Source organism: Notechis scutatus, chromosome Z (assembly GCF_049901735.1).
Source record: "Notechis scutatus isolate UNSWTSFEM ecotype Mainland chromosome Z, rNotScu1.2, whole genome shotgun sequence".
Lineage (NCBI taxonomy): Eukaryota > Metazoa > Chordata > Lepidosauria > Squamata > Elapidae > Notechis > Notechis scutatus.
The window spans coordinates 44,626,631-44,650,410 of NC_142025.1; the positions used below are offsets into that span (position 1 = coordinate 44,626,631).

Here is a 23,780-nt window from a genome sequence, read left to right on the forward strand (position 1 = left end):
TTTTTGGCAGTGATGGCCTACAATCCTCTGCCAGTGAAAAAGGAGCTTGGGAGGGCCGCCGGCCGGTCCTTCACTGTTTCCAAGCTCCGGCCTGCGGGCCTTGAGTTTGATGTAGATGACTGCAAATCCAAAGCAGCAACCTAAAACACCAGACAAGGGAGCAAAATAGATATCACAATTTTTCAAAAAATGTCTGGCAACTCAACCCACTACAGTGCAATCAAAACAAGCTACAGAACAAATAAAAATTTCATCAAAAACATCTCTGAAACAATTAACAGACTACTATAACCGCTCAGCATCACAATAGTACACTACACCACTAAAGCCCTACAACATATAATTATACGTAGTCCTCAACTTACAGCCATTCACTTAACAATGATTCCATTATAATGACAGCCTCAGAAAGAGTACTTTATGGCCAGCAAGGCGCTTCCTACCATGGCAGATGTTACATGCACACATACACAGAGTTCTCGACCTATGACCACAGTGGAGTTTGCATTATAAGTTGTGACAGTCATTAAGTGAGGGGATCAATCGCTTTGCTCAATGACCCCAATCCCTGCTCTCCTTGATGCAGTTGTTAAATGACCAATCAGGTTGTTAGAATGTTGTGGGGGAGGCCCTGATAGGTTTAGCACAGGCCCAGGACTACCTGTCCCAAGGCCTTACCCCCCACTCCAAGGTACTGCATGATTTGCTTTACACCCCTCAGGATTGAGGTTTTTGAGCAAAGTAATCATATGAAATGTCAATGTCAGTTTTATTCAACAAATGAGATTCTTGTTGGAGTCTTATCTGTAAATCAAGAGACTCAACAACCCAAGAAGAAAAACATTATCTATAGCAAATATACAATATAAGGACTTGTAAAACCCACTATGTGGAAAAGATGGGCAGAATTTTAGCATCCATCATCATCATCATCAATCATGAACACTAAGTAGCAGTGAGAACATAGGATGAAAGCAGATTTGAACAAGCACAATTAGAAATGACCCATGACCACCCTCATATATAATTGTTGGAAGAGAAAGGTAGACAACTGCAATTTTCAGTAAAAGCAGCTGGAGGACTGTTTGTTATGGAATATCTACTTCTTTTGTCCTTAAAAAGAACTAACCACATTTTGTTGTGAAAATCCAGCTATAATACAGATTTGGACTACATTAAAATGAAAACAAGAACAAATCAAGATTTTGACTATTATACATAATATATTCTTTTTAATGTCGCTATAATGCCAACTAAAGCTTTTTCATCATGGTACTGTAAAGTTAATAAGGTCTGAGGCCTTGCTTACTCACTACGCAGTACAGTCTAACATGTATATAAATAAAAAACAAAATGAACACTGCCAGGAGAATGAATCCAGAAGTCTTCAATATTTGTCCCAGCTTTTTCCTGAAAAGAACAGAAAAGAAAAGTTCATTAGGAAATCTTTGCTAAATCACTCTGCCCACTAGCCTTTCATTGGCTGGATATTTTCCGAACTATATCATCTACCGGGATATTCAATTGAACCATGTTAGGAATTGTAGCCCAACGTATCTTGAGGGCATCAAATATAAGCTCATCAAGTGTTTCTCAATAGGGCACCAGATGGAAAGGGCTCGAATTCCTGATATATTTTGGGATTTACTGTGATGGAAAGTTAAGCATCAGGCTGAAAGGAGGACTATAGTGGTCTCAAAGAGCAATAATTAGATCACTTTGTGAAAGAGCAGTTAGCTGAAATGTAGCATCAAGCATAGAGAAAGAGTGAATCTTAAGAGGGAACCTTTCATTTCCAATCAAAACATTTTAAAGGATAGGGACTTTTCAAATATTTAGAGGGAACAGAAGGGAAATATACTCAAACCAGATGAATTAAATTTCTATGATTACAGTCCATATTAGTTAGAATAAGACATACCTGCAACACAAGCTCAGCTTGTCTAGTTTATTCCTTAAAGTCTGGAAGCCATGAGGGGCAAATAACAAAACAGTAAGTGAATAGATTTTCAGGCACATGTATTGCATTAATAACGTATAGTCATTGCCTAAATTACATGATCTTAGCAAATAATTTGATGGTTCAAATTCTGATTACCAAACATACTTTGAGTCATTTAAGTATCTCTCATCCAACTTGGCACTATTAACATGGCACTATTCTCTTAAATATAAATTTTAAAACATGCATTTCTAGATTTCACATATTTGCAAGAGGCCCTGTGATAATCTTCACAGATTTTTACTTCTAATTCCTCAGAAATTGCTTTTGCATTCCTCAATTCCTCAACTGTTCAAACTGTTTTTATCTTATGACCAACCACTATGAATTGAATTTTTCTCCACGGTTCTCTCTCTATAAGTAAGCATTGCTCAATCTTTTTAACCAGAAGAACTCAGAAAATAATTTTCAAATATCAGTGAATGCCTAAATAAAATATATGACTTCTACAGCTGGCATTACATGGTGCACAAAGTAATATATATTATTTACCCCTAGCCATCTCGTAGAATTCTATATTATAATCTCACATGAAATCCCTAGCCATCTCTTGTAGAATCTAAGAAAGGCTGCTCTAAATTATCTGCTTGTGTGGCTACATTTCTGAATCCCCAGAACAGAAAGGGGATTCTCCATGTCCTCCACAGCAGGGGTCCTCAACCACCGGGCCACGGACCGGTACCGGTCCGTGGAGCACTCTGTACCGGGCCGCAAAGGAAAAAAAAATGGTGGCTTTCTTCGCCGGTGAATGCTGCTGGGATCGGGATCAAGGACACAAATGAAAGAAGGGGAGGAGGAAGCAACCTGAAGCCTGTCCTGCTCTCTGGCTCAGCAGCTTCGGTTTCATCCCGCCTCGTTCCTCTCTCAGTCGCTCTCTCGCTGCTCCACCAGCCCAGGAAGAAACTGCTTCAAAGAAGCCGGGGGTGGCTTTTCCTGTCGCCGCAGCTCCTCCGAGCGCCCGTTTACCCCCACCCACGCCTGCCCCGCGCGCCTCCAATTCAGTGCTCCGTTCTGCCTGCCTGCCTGTCTGGTTGGTTGGGAGCAGCTTCGGCTGAGAATAATAACTATTCGCCTCTTTTTATCAGCCGAAGCTGCTCCAAAACAAAGGCAGGCAGGCAGGCAGGCAGAACGGAGCACTGGGTTGAACCGCGGCGGGCGGGCGGGGTGGGGTAAACGGGCGCTCGGAGGAGCTGCGGCGACAGGAAAAGCCACCCTCCCGGCTTCTTTGAAGCAGTTTCTTCCTGGGCTGGTGGAGCAGCGAGAGAGCGACTGAGAGAGGAATGAGGCAGACACCTGAGGGAGGGAGGGAGACACCTGAGGGATGGGGCTGAGGGAGGCAGGGCCGAGGCGCTCCTGAACTTGGTGGTTTGCTGGCAGACGTTTTATTACCCGACTAGGTAACAACATCAGATGTTACCTAGTCAGGTAATGAAACGTCTGCAAGCAAACCACCAAACTCGATTCTCCCCCAGTCCTTGAAAAGTGTTTGTGCTTGAAACTGGTCCCTGGTACAAAAAGGTTGGGGACCACTGCTCCACAGGATCCATTTACTGATGTATAAATCATTCTTTTGATAGCCAAATAATGCTGTCTAAAGGTAATGTTTCCATCACTCCTATAGATTAGAAAAAAGAGTAATCACTCTCCATAAGCGTAGGAGCGCCAGTCCTACTTGGGCTTTTGAATTTAAGTTTCAAAAGCAAAAGATGCAGCGTTATATTATACCTCTAGTGAGGAATATATCAGGGAGTTTTTTGTTCCTCATTTTGAGTATTCTCCACACCAAAGATGGGGCACAAGAAACCATTCTTATGTTTTTAGTTCAACTCCTAATAAACATAGGCAGCCAAGATGAAAGATACTTAGGCCATCACTGATGAGCAAATGATGGGTCCCCATGTTTCTTATGTGCACCTAATTAGGAATAATTGTGCAAGGTTTTACAAAGGAATTGTTTCCAAATGATGGAAGGACTTAAAAATTTATATTCCAAATTACCATTGAGCACTTGGTAACAAATTAGGAGGAGCCTGGTAGTGATTTTTCTAACATTTTGCATTAAAAGGCACCAGCTTTCATGAGCTGCAGCTCACTTTATCAAGCACTTTTTTATACTCAGAATCTTCCTTTCTCATTCAAACTCTCCTGCCTCTTGTTCGTTTGGGGCTTCAACTATTTTTTATTTAGGTCTATATTTTTAACCTTTTAGTTTAATATAATTAAATCCCAACACTGGATTAAATCTTTTTTTTTCCTTTGAAATTCATTTACCCAAACATTTGCTATGACTTCTTTCTTTCCAAGTTGCCCCTTGAACATAACTTGCTCTTCAGAAATAGAAACAAAATGATTTCCCTTTTGGTTCAACACATAAAGAAAAGAGAGAGATAAAAATCCCAGGAATAATGAAGGTAAAGATTCCCGTCACACGTACATGCTAGTAGTTTCCAGATCTAGGGGGTGGTGCTCATCTCCATTACAAAGCTGAACAGCCAGCACTGTCCAAAGACATCTCCATGGTCATGTGGCCGGCATGACTAAACACCAAAGGTGCATGGAACCCTGTTACCTTCCCACCAAAGTGATCCCTATTTTTCTACTTGCATTTTTACATGCTTTCGAATTGCTAGGTTGGCAGAAGCTGGGACAAATAACAGGAGCTCACTCCGTTTCACGGTGCTAGGGATTCAAACCACCAAACTGCCAACCTTTCTTGATTGACAAGCTCAGCGTCTTATCCACTGAGCTATTGCATCCTTCAGTAATAATTAGCCCACCCTTAATATAGCTATTTATGTTGGCTGTTCATATACCTGTTTTTCTTGAGAAGAAATTCTTTTGGAAACAAGTACTTTTGACGTCCATATTTTAGGATCTTCCCCTCCTGTCATCTCTTTTAATATTTCGTCCTGCAGACCTTGAATAGATGCTTTAAGCCACTCTTCCACATTTAGATGGGACGTTTCAGGCCCTCCCTCTTGGAACTGATTTAGGGTTATATCAAGCCATTCCTTTACATATGGCATGGATTCTTCAGGACATCCCACCTGGATATTTTGTACAGATTCTTGGAGCCATTCCTCCAGGTTGTTTCTGGCTCCTTCTGAAGACTCTTGCTTGAGTCTTTTCAAAGATGTTTGCAGCCATGCTTCAACACCTGTTCTAGATGCAGTAGAACTATGCTCTCTGGAACTTGCTAAGTTTGCTTGCAGCCATCCATTCCTCAAACTTCTTTCAGATAAAGCAGGCTCTACCTGAATCACTCTCTCCCTGCTGTATCCCAGGCTGGCTTTAGAGGATTGCTTTTTGAAATCCTGAATGCCTTTAATTGATGCTTCAAGCCATTCCTGGGGATCTAGATGTGGTACTTCAGGTCCTTCTGGTTCAAGCTTATTTATAGATATTTCAAGCCATTTTTTGACATCTTGTATAGCTCCTTCAGGACTTTCCTGTTCCAGGTTTTTCACGGATTCTTGAAGCCAATTTTCCAGAATTAAGTGGGATGCTTTAGAAGATGACAGGCTTTCTAAAGATTTTTGAAGCCACTGTAATATATTTTCCAAAGGTTTTTCAGAACATTGCTTCTTGAGGTCCTCTGTTGATTTTCCAAGCCATCCATTATATATACTGTCTTCAAATTTTACCTTTGACTTATTTAGATCCTGAATGCTTTTAATAGATGCTTCAAGATATTCCTGAGTTCCTAAATACAATTCTTCAGGTCCTTCCTCTTCCAGATTCTTTATAGATAGTTCAAGCCAACTTTTGGCATCTTGTTTATATGCTGCAGGACTTTCCTCTTCCAGATTTTTCAAGGATTCTTCAAGCCATTTCTTCAGAACTGGTCTAGGTTCTTCAGAAACTGAGAGACTTTCCAGGGATCCTTGAAGCCATTGTAATATAATCTCTGCTGGTCCTTCAGAATATTGCTTCTCCAGGTTTTGTATTGATTTTTCAAACCATCCATTTCTTAGGCTATTTTGAAAAGGTATATTAGACTTCTGTAAATCCTGAATGCCTTTAATAGATTCTTTAAGCCATTCCTGAGCATTTAAATGAGATGCTTCAGGTCCATCCTCCTCAAGGTTATTTACAGATGTTGCAAGCCATTCTTTGGCATTTTGATTAGATGTTTCAAGACTTTCTTCTTCTAGGTTTTTCAAGGAGTCTCTAAGCCATTTTTCCAAAACTGGTTCGGGTTCTTTAGAAGATGACAGACTTTCTAAGGATCCTTCAAGCCAATGTAATGTATTTTCTATAGGTACTTCAGAACCTTGCTTCTTCAGGTTTTCTATTGATATTTCAAGCCATTCCTTTTTTAAGCTACCTCGAGATTCCGACTCATATTTCTGAAGATCTTGAATACTTTTAATAGATGCTTCAAGCCATCCCTCCACATTAATTGGGAGTGTTTCCGGCCCTTTTTTTTGAAGATTATTTATGGATATATCCAACCATTCCTTTACATCTTCCCTGGATGCTTCTGGACATTCCTTTTCAAGATTTATCACTGAAGCTTTAAGCCATTCTGACAGGGTGTGTCTTGATATGTTAGAGGAATCCTCTTTCAGGTTTTTTAAAGATTCCTGAAGCCATTCCTGTACATTTTGCCTAGATTCTTTTGAATGTTTGATTTTGAGATTGTCTATGGAAGCTTGAAGCCATTCCCTTTTTAGTTCAACTTCCAGAATTTGAGGTTTCATCTTTTCAAGACATTCTTCTGGTTTTTCAACATCTGCACTTGTTTGCCAGATAGTCACCAAGCATTTTTTGTATTCTTTGCTCACAAGTGATAGTAACTTGTCTCTATACATCAATGACCTACAACAGTCCTTTCTTAGTGCTCTCTCTCTAGAAAAATCAGAAGATTACATATGAATCTCGACCAACAAATATCTAATTTGCCTATTAGACAACTGTGTTCTGGATCTCAAGTTTAGTTTTATTTATTCACTTATATCCTAATTTTCTCCAATGTAAAAGAAATGTAAGGTGAACTCTCATATTTTAAACTTCTTAACACTCCTTTTCAAATGATACAGTAATATCATTTTAATTAAAAACCCAATAACAGAGTCTAATCTAGCAAAAAGAAACCAGATGTGATATATGTTCTTCTCCATTCTTTTTTGCTTACAGTACCTGAAAGTCTCCATGTATAATGTTTATTATGTATTGTGGAGCTGAGGAGAATTTAATATGAAATTCTGGAAGGGAAAGTCAGACTATTTAAAAATGGTCACCTGTTCAGTTTTTCCTCAAACTTTTCACACAATTGCTGCTTCTTCCAACGTAGGCAGCGAATAATATCAGTAAGCTGCTTTTTCTCACAGTGGAGCTCTTCTATATCCGTCAACAGATGAGAAATTAAGACTTTCTTTCTGTAAAATATCAATAGTGAATATCAATGAAATATCAATAGTGAAAATAATCCAATTCATTTTTCTTGAATTGATAAGCTTGTTTTTAAATTAAAAAATATTAAACATACCATTTTATATGTTTATTGTTACATATATTTATATATTTTAATTATAACAGATAACAGATAATCAAAGTTGGAAGAGACCTTATAGGTCATCTAGTCCAGCCCCCTGCCCAAATGGCAGTCCAATTTCTTCTTGAAAGTCTCAAGTGATGACGCTCTCACAACTTCCGAGGGCAATCTATTCCATTGGTTGATTGTTCTCACTGTCAGAAAGTTTCTCTTTATTTCCAAGTTAAATCACTCCTTGTTCAGTTTCCATCCATTATTCCTTGTCTGGCCTACAGGCGCTTTAGAAAATAGTTTGACCCCTTCCTCTCTGTGGCAGCCCCTCAAATATTGGAAGACTGCTATCATGTCTCCCCTGGTCCTTCTCTTCTCTAGCCTAGCCATGCCCAATTCCTGTAACCATTATTCATGTTTTAGTGTCCAGTCCCCTAATCATCCTGGTTGCTCTTCTCTGTACTTTTTCTAGTCTCAACATCTTTTTTTATAATGTGGTGACCAAAACTAGATGCAGTACTCTAGATGTGGTCTTACTAAGGCTGTATAGAGTAGTATTAGTACCTTACTTGATCTCGATTGTATCCCTCTGTTAATGCAACTTAATTCAGCTTTGCTATTTCTATTATAACAGCTAGCGGTCTATCCTATGCTTTATTGATTTATTGGAAAAAATCAGAAATGCTCAGTAAAAATGACAAATCAGTAAATCTTTCCAAATCATCGCTGTATTTCCATTATATTCTTTTAATGGATTGGATTAGTTATCTCAGCATTCATCATTATATTTATAAGAATTGGAGTATTTAAGTACAAGTTAATGATCTTTACTTCAATATTTAGCATTACTTAATCTATTAATACAGGCAAGGATTTTTTTATTTTTATTTTTATTTTACATTTCATAAACAGTGAGCCCAATTCAAAAGGCTTTCCAAAAGCAATAAAAAGTTATGGATGAAAGGTGTGGAAAAAGTCCTCTCCCAGTTCCCAAATGCCAAAGCATCAAAATATCCCAACAAGTTGCTTTCTGACCGAAAGCCTTTTAGGGAACAAGGACTTTCTGACATCAGATAAAGACAGATCTACATGTTTAAACAGCCAAATGTTTTTCAACAAGTTGAAAGGAGTCACCTCTGATTCCCCCCCAATGTTCATCTGGGCATTGTAGCCAAGCACAGGGTATTGCATGATAGATGCCCAGGGGAAAAATATAAAAAGAATTTAATATGATATTCTGGAAGAGTAAGTCGGGATTGCTCTCTAGAAATTTCTCACCTGTTAAGTTCTTCTTTAAGGTATTTATTGTCTTTCAAGATTTCCTCCTTCTCTACGCCTAGTTTTTCAATCTTGCATCTGAGAGACAAATTCTCTCTTTTCAGTTTGTATACCTCTAATGCTTCATCTGAAATATTCCTTCTGTAAAATATCAAGGCCAGAGTGAAATTAGCCCATTTAGCTTTTTTACTTGCGCCATCAAACTTGTTTAAAATTAAAAATACTTAAAAATATCTGATATTGTCTTTTGCTATATATATCCTCACATTTTAATTAATTCAGGGGTGCTATTTCTATTACATTAGTAATTTGTTCATATAGTTAACTTTGCTTTAAAGATTTATTGGATATTTTAGAATTGCTCAGTAAAGTCACAAATGAGTAAATCATTCTGGACTGGAGGTATAACTCTGGTATTATCTTAAAGAATTTGATTAGCTACTTCAGAATTAAGGTTAGCCTCTTTATATTTATAAAGTTGGATTATTTAAGTACAAGCTAATATTTAGCATTACTTCACCAATTAATACCAGTGAGTCTTTAGATGAAAACACATTTTCTTTCTTACATTCTATAAAAGGTGCAAATCAATTCAAAACAATTCCCAAAAACAAAGAGAAGCCATAGATGCAGAATACAGCTCCCAAATGCCAAGCTGTCAATTTAGCATCTTGCTTTCTCATCAGTTAAGACACTATCTTGTCTGGCAAATAGTATAAGTCCACAAATCAAATTTGAAATCATGTGAGAGGCTACATTAAAAAAAAAATCAACTATTGCTGTTTCTAGATTTTCTTTCAAAGCTTTGCAGTTTTGACTATCACTCTTCTGATGTTAACAGGAAGATGGATGAGAATTAATTTCTAAGGGCTGAAATAGGAGGAAACTGAGAACTGCAGAGTACAAATTACGAAATGCAATCACAGATCTCTTGAGTTATAGATGATTTGGCCCTGAAGATGCCCTGTGAAGAGATTGATGATGACTGATACCCATCTGAGACCAGCTCTCCTTTTTTACTATTGCTTTAATCGAACACAAAGTCTCTGGAAATGAAAGCTTTTTAGGGTACGAGCAGAACTGAGTTGTTTCTGGAGATAAAGAAAGCTTCAGATGCTTGGAGAGCCAGAATTTTTTCAATAAGTTGAAATGAGTCACTTCTTATTTTTGAAAATATTGGTCCAAGCAACTAGTTAAACCTAGAGCATTGCATAATGTATGTTCAGGAGGAAATACTAAATTGAATTTAATATAAAATTTGAAAGAGAAAGTCAGGATTTCTCTCTGAAAGTTTCTCACCTGTTAAATTACTCTTTAAGATGTTTCTCTTCAGAGTTCTTCCTTCTCTCCATCTAGTTTTTCAACCATGCAACTCAGTTTTAATTTTTTTAATTTTTAAAAAATCATTTCTATTTTGATGTGAACAGAAAGACCTTGTCAAATTTATGCTCGTGACCTTCCAAATTCAAAGGACTACAGCCAAGTCCATTTCATTATTCCAGAATTGCCTTGATTAACCATTCAATTAATATTCAGCTAGAACAAAACCTTGCCAATTATTTTTAGTTGTGAGAAATTAATAATTACCTTATCTTTAGCAGAGATAAGTTCCTCCTTATCTCTGCTAAAAAATTTCAACTCTTCAGTTTGAGAGTTATAATTCCCATGAATGTGAAGATATTCTTCATACTCAACTACCAAATTGCATTATAATGCCAAACTCTCTGAAGTTCTATTTCTGATGTTAATTTTTTAATATACAATGGCCAATTCCATTGTCAAAGTGGAAAATATGAATATTATGTTCATATTCTACTTACTTAATAGGATTATACAAAGATTTAAAGGAGTGCTTCCATGATGAAGTTCTGACTACCCCATGATAACAACTTCCTGGATGAAGTTTTGATTACTACATAACATATTCACAAAATAAACTAGGTGATCACTAAGAGTCAACACTGACTTGATGGCAGATCATCAATCAAGATAATAAACTACTGATTACAAAATACTTTTCAGAAATCAGAAGATATGTAAAATGTTTGTGGGAGGTGTATGATTTAGAATACTTATGTCCTACGTTTTAATATACAATTATTGGCCATTATTACATGTTATTTTATAATTTATCATCTCATTCAATTGGAATAGATTATATAATTCGGAGTATTCTCTATTCAGATATACAAATAACAATATATACAGAGTATTTAAAACAAATAAAATTATTTTTAATCTAACATATTTCAGTATGACTTATTTGGGAAATTAAATATCTTCCTTCAAAACTCCTGGGACATTAAATAATTCTGTTTCACTTGGATTTAATCTCGTTATCACACTATAAATGATTAGCATAAGTTCAACTTTGGTATTTCGTGGATATAAAGCAACATGACACAAAATCCAAGAACTCTGGGCAACTGAAAGTATTTTCAACTATGCCAAAACTTACCTAAAGTCCTGCAGTGGAGCATACTTCAGGTGTTCTTCCGGTTTTATCTCCATCAAACTTCTTTCAGTTGTAAGACGATCTTCCTGTAATATTAACAAAAAACACAGTTTTTAAAAAAACAAACTTAACTGTCAGCAATTAAGGACACTCATTTTTCAAACAACAGTTTTCTCATTGAGGGGGAGTTAACCAATGTTTCTCCACCCTCAAATCTTAGATGTCAACCAATACCTTGGCTACCTAAATTCTGCAGTTTCCTAAAAGTAGACACCTACTGACTAAAATATTTATTTTGAAATTGCTCTGTCTGTATCGACAATTGACACTTAATACAAACTGTGTAGATGCAGTGTATGCTGGCATAATTTGCCTTTTCCTTTTTCATCTCTTACTTTTTATAGCTGCTGGGATGGAATATTGAACTGCTCACTATTTTGAGGTATTTTAGTCATTTCAATAAAGTTGTATATTCCTTAACTAATTATTTCTGAACAATACACCCTTTTCTCCCACAATCACAGAAGCAAAAGGGGAGAAAATCTTATTCTTGATAAGTTCATTTGCAATCTTAAACTGTATCGAGTTGCATTGTAAGTCTTCTTCCAAAGCTCATCAGCAAATCAATATTAGATCACACTGTTCCTTTTCTTTAGATTCGCTTTCTGAAAATGAATAAATCTACAATACTCTGGATTTACAATCATGCCAGGGACTGGAATTAAACTGATTTCAAAGGAAAATTTGCATTAATAACTAGATGCAGAATTGCAGACTACATTATTAATAAGTGATTTATTTTCTCAACTAAAAAGACATTGATTTATCAGTTATATGATGTTTTCATCTATGTATCTATATCTATTTGTCTGTCTATAATCATTATCGTGAGAAGGGGAAGCGGGGCTTGAGCTAAATATGGTGGGGAGGAAATACTGTTGTCTTGCCTCGTGGGGTTATCTTTACCTCTTTGTGTGCCCAGATCTTGATCTTGGATGGTGGGTCCAGGTCTGGAAATTTCTACATCTTGAGAATATTTTTATGGTTTTGATTCAATTGCTGAAATCTGGCAATTGCCCAGCAAGTGACTATTTGGTCAATTTCAATCCAAAGCTGAACATGGACGAAAATGTTTTAGGAGTCTTTTGTTTTATTGCTTAGGGTTCAGGCTGGTTAGTGAAGGTGAGTGGTTTGGGTGGCAAGGGTTGTGGGGACTTTGCCTTCTCACATTATCACGATCCCAGGTTGCACTATTTGTATCATATTAACAACATTAAATTGTTATTAACAGTGAAAACAGCTTATTTAAGGCCATGCAATAAATCCATGATAACACTGGAGTATGAACCCATATATTACTCAAACACCAAAATGGGTTGTTAATCATATATGGCTAAACCAGCAATTTCATCTTATTTTGTTGCAACAAGTTTTAATCCTAGAAACAAGAAAAAGGAGCAGATCTCCTAAACAGATTCAAAGTCAAATAAATATGTGGATTAGTTACAATCACTCTGTTCCTGAGTTGAGGCCTGATCTGTTACAGTTCCATGAAAAATGGAATAAAATGAGAAAGCCTAGTACTGCCCCACTGATTTTCAGTGTTGGGATTTGTAGTCATTCGAAGCTTCCTTCTGTCTCCCAAAATGCTTTTTGGAAAAAAGAGCTAAAAATTTCAATATCTGTGTGAGGCCATCTGGTCTTTGCAAAGGCCACTTTTGCAGGAAACAATGCTAACAGAATATATCCTCCAAAAGTGAAATGTATTTTCTTTCTTAAAACTAATCAGTCCTATATGAAATATCACTGCATTTCTCAGTTATGTGTACTCAAAAGATAAATTGCTTACCAGGTGGTGACATTTGGTAGAGCAGGAATCATGGCATGCCACTTCCTGCTGGATCACATGTGTTGTAATGTCTTCCTGATGTCTGGAAAACTGATAGTTGTGTGATCTCGAAGTATGTAGCTTAAAAGCAATTACAGTAATAAAGATTAATAAAATATGCTATAAAGCATATTTTTACAAAAAAGTTCATTTTTTTTGTAAGTAGATTCTACATCTCTAAACCATTTCATTATCATTGTTGATGTCATTGTTATCACACACCCATACACACATACACAAAGGCACATCGAATTTATCATATCAGATTTATCTCCTCTGTCACTTTCCTGGTGGCATCAAGAATAACCAACCAGACTTGAAATGAGATCAGCTCAATGGAGTCTATAAATTAAATGTCTCAGGTAAATTGGTTTCAGCTGAATAGTGTGGACATACTATGTAAAATTGATTGATTGATTCAGTTTGCATACGATGCATTTCAAACCAATGAGTGGCAAGCAACTATAAAACCAATGAAAACGTAACATTAATTGTGAAGTTATGTTTGCATGACACTTTTCCTTCATTAAGAAGTATTTGTTCAAGGAGAAATATTTCATAGTTATGAGAACAATTACTTAATTCTGTTTTCCATAAACTTCTATATGATGTCAGCACAGAAGATGACGTTAGTCTATACTCTGTACTCCGAGGTGCAGAAAAGCATATGTGTGCATCATTTACATCCGTGCGTGTCAATATATGTACACCCTTGGGCAACTCTTAATTGATTGCTCTAGATGGACATTAGGGGCAAAAAAGTTGATTCACCCTGAGGTGGAAAAAGAAGAATCTATGATGAACTGTACTGCTGTGACCTAAACTTTTGAAAGAGGAGAACATTGGATGACATTATGCAGTGCCCTTAGAGCAATCACCCTTTAGAAGGAGTGCTGAGTGGGTTATGGTACCCTGAGTGATCCAAATTGGATGAGTGGATGCAACTTATCCATTAGCCTTCCCCATTATGGAAGCAAGGAAAGCTGTTGGAAGTGTTGGGGAAGAAAGTAAAGAAAGTGTGGGGGGGGGGGAGATGAGTAATCAAAGGAGGAGGGAAAGAAGAGGGGATTTTTTTTGAAAGTTCCTAAAGATGGAGAAACAACAAAGATCCTAAGCTGGTTTTGTTAGACCCTGGAATTGAAATTTCTGTTATTTAATTATTTCTTTTAGGCAGAAAGCAAACAGACTTTTGACTGGGAGGCTTCAGTTCCAGAGGGAAGAGACATACATATTAGCGCATAGGCAAAGACCATCAGGTCCCCTGTAATCCCCCAATAAACAATATCCATTTCCAAAGACTTTTGAAACGGGGATTATAGACATTTTAGCAACTTAGAAAAGGAAGGTATTCCAAATAAATAAATAAACCTCTTTAGTAGCCCCCTAATTACTCTCAAAACAGATGAGATTTCAGAGCATTTATCCAAGCCTGATCTGTTTTATGCCTCCATTCTTGAACAAAGCACACAGTAGGTTTTGCACCTCATGCCCCCTTTAATTTCTTTATCCCCAGATCAGGAAGTTTGGTTTATTAATGGGGCATCACAGTGGGAGGAACGGATATGACAGATCTCTTAGATAGCTGTTTCTATCACAAGCTTAAAATTATGCGCTGCTTTACTAAATTATTATAATGCACAAGAGGCAGAATTAATGGCTGCCTAACAGTTACTGCAATTACACAACAGATAAAGAGGGAGAAAGCATCTGCATAGTCACAGACAGTGAGTATTGGCATTGCCCATTATAATACCAGGAAGTGTCAGCTTTAGGCAAATTGGTAAAAGATACAGAAATAAGGCAGGATTTGTGTAGTACCTGTCAGTAAACCTGGAAAACTCCATATACTTGAATAAGGCTCACTCTGGTTTAATAATTGGCCTTCTGCAGAGAAGCAGAGATAGATGCCCGTACAAAAGAAGATGCCCAACAGGTACCTGCACCAAGTGACCAGTGACAAAAAATAAAGAGGAAAGGGGACTACACATTAAAAAAAATGCACTCCATTTTAACACCTTGAAGATGAACATTGTTTTGATTTGCAAATAAATAATCTAATCAAAAGGACTAATATGATATACCTCAATACGTCTCCTTGCTTCTATTAATGTTGTTGTTGATGATGAACCGTTAGATAGTTCTTTCTGCAACATTAACAAAAATGCTGTTTTAAAAAGACAAACTTACTGTCAGCAATTAAAGACACTAAATTTTCAAACAATGGGAGTTAGGTGATGCTAACCATTGTTTTCCATTCTCAAATCTTATGTGCCAGCTGATACCACTGGAATCTAAATTCTGCACCCTTACTCCTTAAATAATTATTGTTTTCCATTATGGGCTTTTTCTCCCACAATCACAGAAGTAGAGAGGAGAAAATCTTATTCATGCTGAATTCATTTGCAATATTAAAACTGAAGTTCAACAAGCTCTAACTTGGACTTGAACATTGGACTTATTATTAAATTTATCTTGTTCCAGTTTATTTGAACTACGCTTAACCAGCAATATAAAGTGACTAACATATGATCCGTAGGGGGGGGGGAATCTAAAATCTATGAAATGAACAAGTGTAATATATGTACAAATTTACCTCGTATCCAAAATATCTTCATATTATGGTCACAACTTTATGAAATTTAGATCAGTTTTATCATTTCTCTCAATAGCGATAAATTGTAAAATACATCCAAATTTTATAGAATTGTATCTCCTGCCTCTGATTTCATTATTTTATTTTATTATTATTTTTCTGAGGTAGCAATCAGAGAAGATGTATTAATCCACTTCTCAATTGTTTCTTTGACTAATTACTAGTTCAGCTGCTAGTTAAACCAACTATTTTTAAGCTTGAGATTTAATCCTTTAATTCAGTGCAGCAAACTTAAGTCCAGGAAGCACAGAATTCTTTCTTTACTCTTGCTACTTATCTCCCCAAGCATTTTATGCCCAAAGCATATTGTTTTTTCACATGACCACCATAAGTGAAAGAAACACCCTTGTTTTGATAAACTGACCAACAGTTCCAAGAATAATTCAATATACCTATGCCAACCTAACTGGAGTCAAGTGTATAATTTTTCACTGCTCTTCTTGCACTGAAAATGAAGTTAATCCACCCAATTCCCATAATTCCTGCCAATATATTTGTTGTGGCCTGCCGGTGGCTGATGGAGTTGACAGCAGAGTTGGACAGCGAAGAAGTTGGGGAGGAACCTGTCTTGGAAGCTGAGGAAGGCTCAGATGAGGGCTCTGCATCAGAGGCAGAGATGGGGCCAGGGCAGGCTGGCAGTCATCAGCTGCCTTCGGGCTTGGACAGCAGTGAAGCGGGGGAGCTTCTGGAACCGGTTCCCAGCCTGTGCATGCGCAGAACTGCCAAAAGGAAGGAACAATTAAGAACTCAGGGTTGATGTGGGAGAATGGCCCTTCCCATAAGGATTAAAAGAGAAGCAAAAGGGGAGGGGGCTTTTAGTAGGAAACAATTCGTTCATTTGTTTGTTCGTTCCAGCCTTATGAAGATCTATGTGTTTAACTTAGAGGCTCTATGCCAATTTAGAGGCTCTATGTGTCACACAGTGTGTGGAAATATTTACTGGGCAGCTTTCCAAGGTAGATAAGGTTTGAGCTAATAATTATACTTTTGCAAGACTGTTTGCCAGGCCATTGGCTGAATGTGAATGCAATACATTCACATTCATTTAATAAAAGAGGTTTTGCCAGGACACAGAGTTGCTTAGTGTTTTTGGGGGAAGCCTAGGACAGAACATTATTTCCCAGAATATATTGATCCTTTTTCCCTCCAAGCAAGATTGGATGAAACCTCCATATTTCAATGGAACATCTAACATTGGATTATTACTCTGATTTTCACCATGTTCTTTATAAATAAAGAACTTTTCTGAAATACAAAAGGATTAAAGGGGATACGATCTTGAATAAAGAGGAATGGGGCAGAAGAAAGCCCTTCTACTATAGCCTCAAATAGCAAAAATGTGGATGAGTTCTTGAACTACAGGTAGTCCTCAACTTATAACACTTCATTTAGTTAAGTTACAATGGCACTGAAAAGAGACTTATGACCATTTTTCACAGTTACAATCTTTGTAGCATCCCCATGAATATGTGATTAAAATTCAGATGCTTGGCAACTGATTCATATTTATGACCATTTTATGTTTGAAGTCCACGTAATCAACTTTTGCAATCTTTTAACAAGTCAATGGGAAAGCCAGATTCACTTAACAACTGAATTACTAACATCAGTTGCAATGATTCACTTAACACCTGTGGCAAGAAAATTCGTAAAATGGGACAAAATTCATTTAACAAATATTTCACTTAACAACAGACGTTTTGGGCTCAATTGTGGTCATAGGTCAAGGATTAACTGTATTCTAGTTATTCTTTCTCTATGTACATATCACTGTGCATGTTTTAAAATGTTTCAAGGGCATCTCTCCTTTCACAATTTGTAATACTTTAATCAGTACTGGATTAGTTTGGAGTGCCCCCAAAATGAGGGATTATTTTGTCTTTTCATTTTAAGTGGACAGTGCAGAAAAATGAATATCACTCATTCTGTGGTCATGTAAACTCTCCACTTGCAACTCTGGCCTGTTAAATTTGTTAAATCAATGTTTACAGTGATGTAAGGGCTTGAAATGCATTGATCCATTGATCCAATTCATATAGCTGCCCAACTTCCGATAGAGATTCTGGGTAGTTTTTCTTCCCCTCAGTCCCGCCCTGTTTGATTCTGGAAGTCCCTGAAGTTTTATTTCCAAGGTTTTAACAATCATCTACTATCAATCTGTCTGCCTGCCTATCCGTTCATTTATGCATCCATCTACTTATCCATACATCTATCTGTATCAAATTTCTATACCAGCCATCATACTTGTCTGACAATAGCATTTAGTGTGGCCCACGAACAAGATGACTTGTTATACCTCATCTTGGAGACGCATCATGAAATTTCTCATTCTCCTCTTAAACTCGCCCTCCATCACACAGTTGTGACAATTGGCAACTAGAATAAAAGTTAATAGGTGAGAATGCAGAATTGCATTAACATTTTTTTAAAAATCAGAATATAAGATTGCAAGACTATCTGGTATAGCATATTGTATAGTATTTAAAATGCATTTGCTCTCTAGTTCTTCTAATCTGAATGATCCTTTAGGATAACTGTTGAACTGCCAAAGAATGTTCCTGTCCTAAAGGAACTAGAGCAGAGGTCTCCAAACTTGGCATAGCTGGCTGAGGAATTCTGGGAGATGAAGTCCACAAGTCTTAAAGTTGCCAAGTTTGAGGACCTCTGAACTAGAGGAATAGCCACAATAATGAAAAATGTGTATACATGAAATAGATGCTTTCATGTATTTTCTAAAGATAGAGAGTGATAGCTGAATAGTCTGGAAATGATGCAGGAAATCTTACATTTGCCTAATAGATTTGTCTCAAAAAGCGGCACATCTGGTTCCTCCTGCAGATTTCAGTATCTGCAGAAACACATTCGCCTAAGTAGCCAGGTTCTAAGATTTTTAAAACAAGGAATCCCCATATGGCTCATTTAATAACCAAGGGAAACATAGTGAGATTTCTGGAGAGCACCAGGTTGCCCATTCTATCAAGGAGTTCTTACTTTCCTTTTAAAAAAACACTAGTTTGATATTTGTTTTCCAACTGATAGGATGCCAGGAGACCTAAGCTATTTTTCAATATCCTATAACTGACATGGATAATTTTTGATGGGCGAGCCAAATTCACCCCAGGAGAGATATTGTTTCTCCTATTAATTCCATCAGTTAATTTGTCTGTAGAAGCCATAACCTATATTGCAGTAAAAGCATTGTCTAAATCATACTGAATTTCATTGGACTCAAATGCCAAGAAGGCTTAATTATTTTGGACTGAAATTGAGGGGGAAAAAAGTAATAGGTCTTCTCAGTTGAAAATGTTAATTGATTTTCTTCACTGCATAGATAATACAACCCTGAATTATCTATAATGATCTATATCAGAAGTGTTAAACTCAAGGTGCTTAGATCTGGACTGCAGGGATGGCCTGGAAACAGTGAAGGACTGGCCTGCGGTGCCTCTGCCAGTAAAAATGGAGCTTGGGAGAGTGATGTTGAGCTGGCCATGCCCCCTGGCCATGGCCTCCCAGCCCCCCCAAGGTCAAACACAACCCTGATGCGGCCCTCAACGAAGTTGAGTTTGACAGTCCTAGTATTTGGCCATGAATATCCCAAAGGTGCTTTTTTCAAAAGGCAATTGGACTTGCTAGTCTTTTTTTTCCCCTTTGAAAACATTTTGCTTCCCAGCCAAAAAGGGTTTTCAGGATAAGAAACAAAAAGGTTTTCAAAGAAAAACAAAACCAAGAAAATGCAATTGCTTTTTGGAAAAAAAGCACCTTTAGGACAACCATGGCATGGATTATTGAGAATCTCAACAGACAGTTGGCCATGAATATTCTGCGAGATGAGTTTTTAGAACCTAAAGCCTATTTTCTCTTACATACCATCATAGAAACAAGTCATTTCAAAACAATTTTAGAAGTAAAGTTTTGGATGCAGTGTGTGGGAAAGGTTTTTACTTTTCCCCCTAGTGCTAATTTGTAAAGGTAGCCCAACAAGTTGCTTTCCCACAGATTAGGGCAGTACCTTGTTTGTTTAGTCACATGAGATCAAACTGTGTAAAGTTTTCAATTATGATAAGAGGCTTCATATGAAAAGCAAAGTCAACTATTGCTATTCCCTATTTTTTTTCTAAGCTTTACCACAACTAGGGGTCAATGAACAGCAGGAATCTTCCTAGCATTCAAATTCAAATTGTAGAATTTATCTGCATTGAAGATGAAGATTGGGAACTGGAATTCTATAGATATCCTCTAAAGCAGTGATCCCCAACCTTTTTTATGCCACGGCCCGGTACCAGCATCAGCTGGGCGCCGCGGCCCGGTACCGGCATCAACTGGGTGCCGCCATCTTTTTTTGACGAAAAAGTGCTTCCGGTGACCTCACCGGAAGCACTTTTTCATCAAAAAGATGGCGGCGTAGCGCCCGTGAGCTTTTTCGGTAGAAATGGCTTTCTACCCGGAAAAGCTCACCGAAGCGCTGAGCCACCATCTTTTTGATGAAAAAGTGCTTCCGGTGAGCTTTCCCGGAAAAGCTCACCGGAAGCACTTTTTATCAAAAAGATGGCGGCGCCAGCAACCAGCGCCCGGTAAGACTTGTTCCGCGGACGGTACCGGTCCGCGGACCGGCGGTTGGGGACCCCTGCTCTAAAGCAGGGGTTCCCAAATTTGGCAACTTTAAGACTTGTGGATTTCAACTTCCAGAATTCCTCAGCCAGCATAGCTGAAATCCACAAGTTGCCAAGTTTGGAGACCTCTGCTCTAAAGGGTCTCACATCCCTGATTTGGATGTGAAAAATAGTGAAAACAAAAATCTATTGAAATCTTGTTGAGCTGCAATGCAGATTCCCAGCCTTTCTCATCTTTATTTGAATGAATACTTCTATCATTATTATGAAAGAGAGGAAAACCAAGGGAAGTAAAGAGAAGGGATACTTAGGTTTCCTATCTCTTTAATGAGAGAAATTAAATTTTACTTTGATTAAACTTTTAGTTAATTTTAAATGTCCCCTAGACAACCTGCTGGGTCATCCTCTCAGAGGTGTTTCCTTACCAGGATCCTCGATGCATAAAAACAAGGACAGAACTCCTAGAGTGTTGCCTGACCTGAAAACCTAGGCATTCATGCAGACATAGTCCTTGGTGAACAACATTATATAGCACAGATAAATGTCATCACAGGAAATGTTTTGTATTATGTCATAATCTCTTATCTAGTTGTGTATGAATGCCTGGAGTCCATCCTCATATACTCCATAGCAAGGATGTACCTTTGGTTATAAAGGGTTTCAAACTAAAAGAGAGCCTGGCCTCAGATGTCTCAAGGAAAAGTCTGTTTAACAAAAAAAGAGAAAAAAAGGGGAGGGCTTTGGAAAGATAAAGAGAAGTTCCTCAAATACGGTACTCCAATGAGAACTGAGTACACAAATTGTCCTTAAAAGTTCTAAATGACTTGCGGGGTAGGGAGCAGACAAAGAGAGAAGAAAATCAAGCTCAGTGATCCACATGATCCTTTTAACCTTTGACAGAGCTCTTCAAAGATCATCTCCAGTGGCTGCAGCAAACACTGCAATCTCCATTGTTCCAGGATGGAAAGTCTCTGTTCCCTCCTTATAAACCACCTGTGGAAAGGAAGCAGCGAGAGAAAAACGAGCAGGAAAGGGAATGTATTTCTTTCATTCCAATAAAGAATTCCTGATCAAAATCTTTGGTGTCATCTTAGGATCTAGCACAATCACAGGATATATAGATCAGGGGAGTCAAACTCGTGATGACACATCATGTGACGTATTGCAACGTTTTCCCCTTTGCTAAACCAGGGTGAACATGGAAAAAAGATCAGAAGACAGTCATGGTAATAGTTATAGTGGTGCCAAATGACAGCAACATCAGGAAGTAGAAGAAATTGGAAAAGTACCAGGCCTTGCAGGAGGAACTGGACAGGATATGGAAAGTAAAATCAAAGTAGTTCCAGCAGTGGTAGGTGCACTCAAGGTAGTGACTGAAAAGAGTGGCTCCAACAGATTCCAGGAACGATATCAGAATATTTTTATGCTTGGATGTTTCCAAGTTAAAAAAAAAAAAGCTTAAAGGGGATAATTTCACTCTGTCTCGATATTTCACAGAATGACAATTTGTCAGACAGATAAGAATGTAAATGTTTTGAAGAAAAACTGAGATGAGAAATATTTAGTTGACTCAGACCCAAGAGGATGACACACTAGCAGATTCTGAAATAAGCTCCCAGCTTGTAACAGGCCTCTCCGCTTCTTACTTACCTCAACACTCCCAACACCCCAAAATGCTAAGAGCAAGAAAAGAATCAAAAGTACCCCACTCCCCAAATTACTGGAACCCAAATATCTAACAAGATGGAAAAGCAGATGAGGACTTACTCATCTCCCCAATGGCAGGAGCAACTAAAGCTTTTCTTGCTATGATAAAACTGATCAAATTTTCCTTCAATACATTTGATAGTGAGTTATATATTTCATAATTAATATTAGGTGGCAATTATTTCCTATATCCTGTAGGTTATCTGTTGTTTATACCCTATAAAACATAATAAGCTATTATTGATAATTGTTGTTGGATTATAATTATGTTTTTACAAATATATTCTATCTATTGCTTAATCAGAAAGCGAGATCTAGAACTAACATTTGTAAATTCCTGTCTTTTAGTAAATGTATCGTAATATGTTTTGTAGACTCATTTTTCTCCCTTAGTTCCCACTTTTTTGTGTGTGCTCTAGCCAATCGTTCCATTTATCCCAAATCAAATAAAATTCCGAGTCATCCTTTTAATTTTAATGTGAGCTTCTCCATTTCAGCACTTTCATAAATTTTTTGAATGACAAAATGTATTGGTGGTGTATTAGGCATTTTCCAGTATTGTGCCAGTGAGATTTGTGCCGCTGTTAATATGTGAATAATCAAATACTTTACTTGGAGGAATAACCTCCTTTGATAATGCCCAGGAGGTACGATTTAGGTTCCTACTACAATAGAATAGAATAGAATAGAATAGAATAGAATAGAATAGAATAGAATAGAATAGAATAGAATAGAATAGAATACTTTATTGGCCAAGTGTGATTGGACACACAAGGAATTTGTCTTGGTGTAAATACTCTCAGTATACATAAAGAAAATATATATTCATTAAGAATCAAGAATCATAACGTACAACACTTAATGATAATCATAGGGTACAATCAACAATCAAATCATACTAGGAAACAAGTCAATATAAATTGTAAGGATACAAGCAACAAATTCACCTTGGACAATTTCTTCTATCCAAGTTTTAATTCTGATCCAAAAATTTTTTAACCACTGGGCATGTCCACCAGAAATGAAAGAAGGTGCCATAGTTTCCCTTGCATTTCCAACAGGTTGGGTTCACTGTTGGATACATTTTTGCCAATTTTTGCTAGATGCCATCTATATATCATTTTATATAAGTTTTCTTTATGATACAGATTTTGCTACTATAAGATTTCTCTGCCAAATTTCTTCCCAATCGTCTAGGTCTATATTATGGCCAAGGTTTTTGCCCATGCTATGATTGGTCTTTCCACGATTTCATCAGCTAATTCGTGTTTCTAGTAAATAGTTTTATAGTTTAGATATCGTATTATTTTCTGGGCCCAAAAGTATCTTATCAAGTTGAGTATTTTTTGTTTCTAGTCCAAATTATTTTAAGTCCTTCTCATATCTCATTGCTATTTGGAAATATGACTAAAGATCAATAATTATTTCTTGATTTTCTAAGTTTTATCATAGAAAGTGTTGTGACATTTACTTGTATGACTTCTTGTCTTTCAATTTTGTATATTTGTATATTTTAACTTTTTGTATTTAATAAAGTTTTTAATAATTAAAATAAATATATAAATCTTTTCTTGCCTGCACCACACCTTAGGAGCTTTCTTGGTCTGCACAAAATCAAATCTGCACAAAGTCTATATTGAAAACGTAGAATATATTTCTCTTTCCTAATTAGTCGTCAATTTATGACAATTGAGCC

The 23,780-nt window shown here is 37.1% G+C and overlaps 1 protein-coding gene across 2 annotated transcripts; it reads right to left on the reverse strand.

Moving 5' to 3' along the window:
• Positions 1-1,090: 1,090 nt before the first annotated feature.
• LOC113417343 (uncharacterized) lies at positions 1,091-18,142 on the reverse strand. 2 transcript variants are annotated; one of them, XM_087947716.1, is made up of 10 exons: positions 18,061-18,142; positions 15,193-15,255; positions 14,930-15,048; positions 13,073-13,192; positions 11,227-11,309; positions 8,769-8,909; positions 7,246-7,383; positions 4,816-6,853; positions 1,922-1,962; positions 1,091-1,410 (listed from the first exon to the last, which is right to left on the reverse strand). In XM_087947716.1, exons 5-10 carry the CDS (start codon positions 11,277-11,279, stop codon positions 1,284-1,286), a joined length of 2,538 nt encoding a protein of 845 aa, XP_087803842.1. In that variant the 5' UTR covers positions 11,280-11,309; positions 13,073-13,192; positions 14,930-15,048; positions 15,193-15,255; positions 18,061-18,142; the 3' UTR covers positions 1,091-1,283. The 2 variants fall into 2 exon arrangements, with proteins under 2 accessions (XP_087803842.1, XP_087803841.1); XM_087947715.1 differs by lacking the exon at positions 14,930-15,048 and having other exon boundaries at positions 18,061-18,136.
• Positions 18,143-23,780: the final 5,638 nt, after the last annotated feature.

Bases quoted from the DNA above. Each gene is read 5' to 3' on its own strand.
- LOC113417343 (XM_087947715.1), bottom strand. From the start codon at position 18,117: ATGGAGGGCGAGTTTAAGAGGAGAATGAGAAATTTCATGATGCGTCTC. The intron at 7,384-8,768 runs GTGAGAAATTTC...GATATTTTACAG, and splicing joins CTTAAAGAAGAACTTAACAG to AAAGAAAGTCTTAATTTCTC. The intron at 1,411-1,921 runs GTATGTCTTATT...TGTTCTTTTCAG, and splicing joins AAGCTGAGCTTGTGTTGCAG to GAAAAAGCTGGGACAAATAT.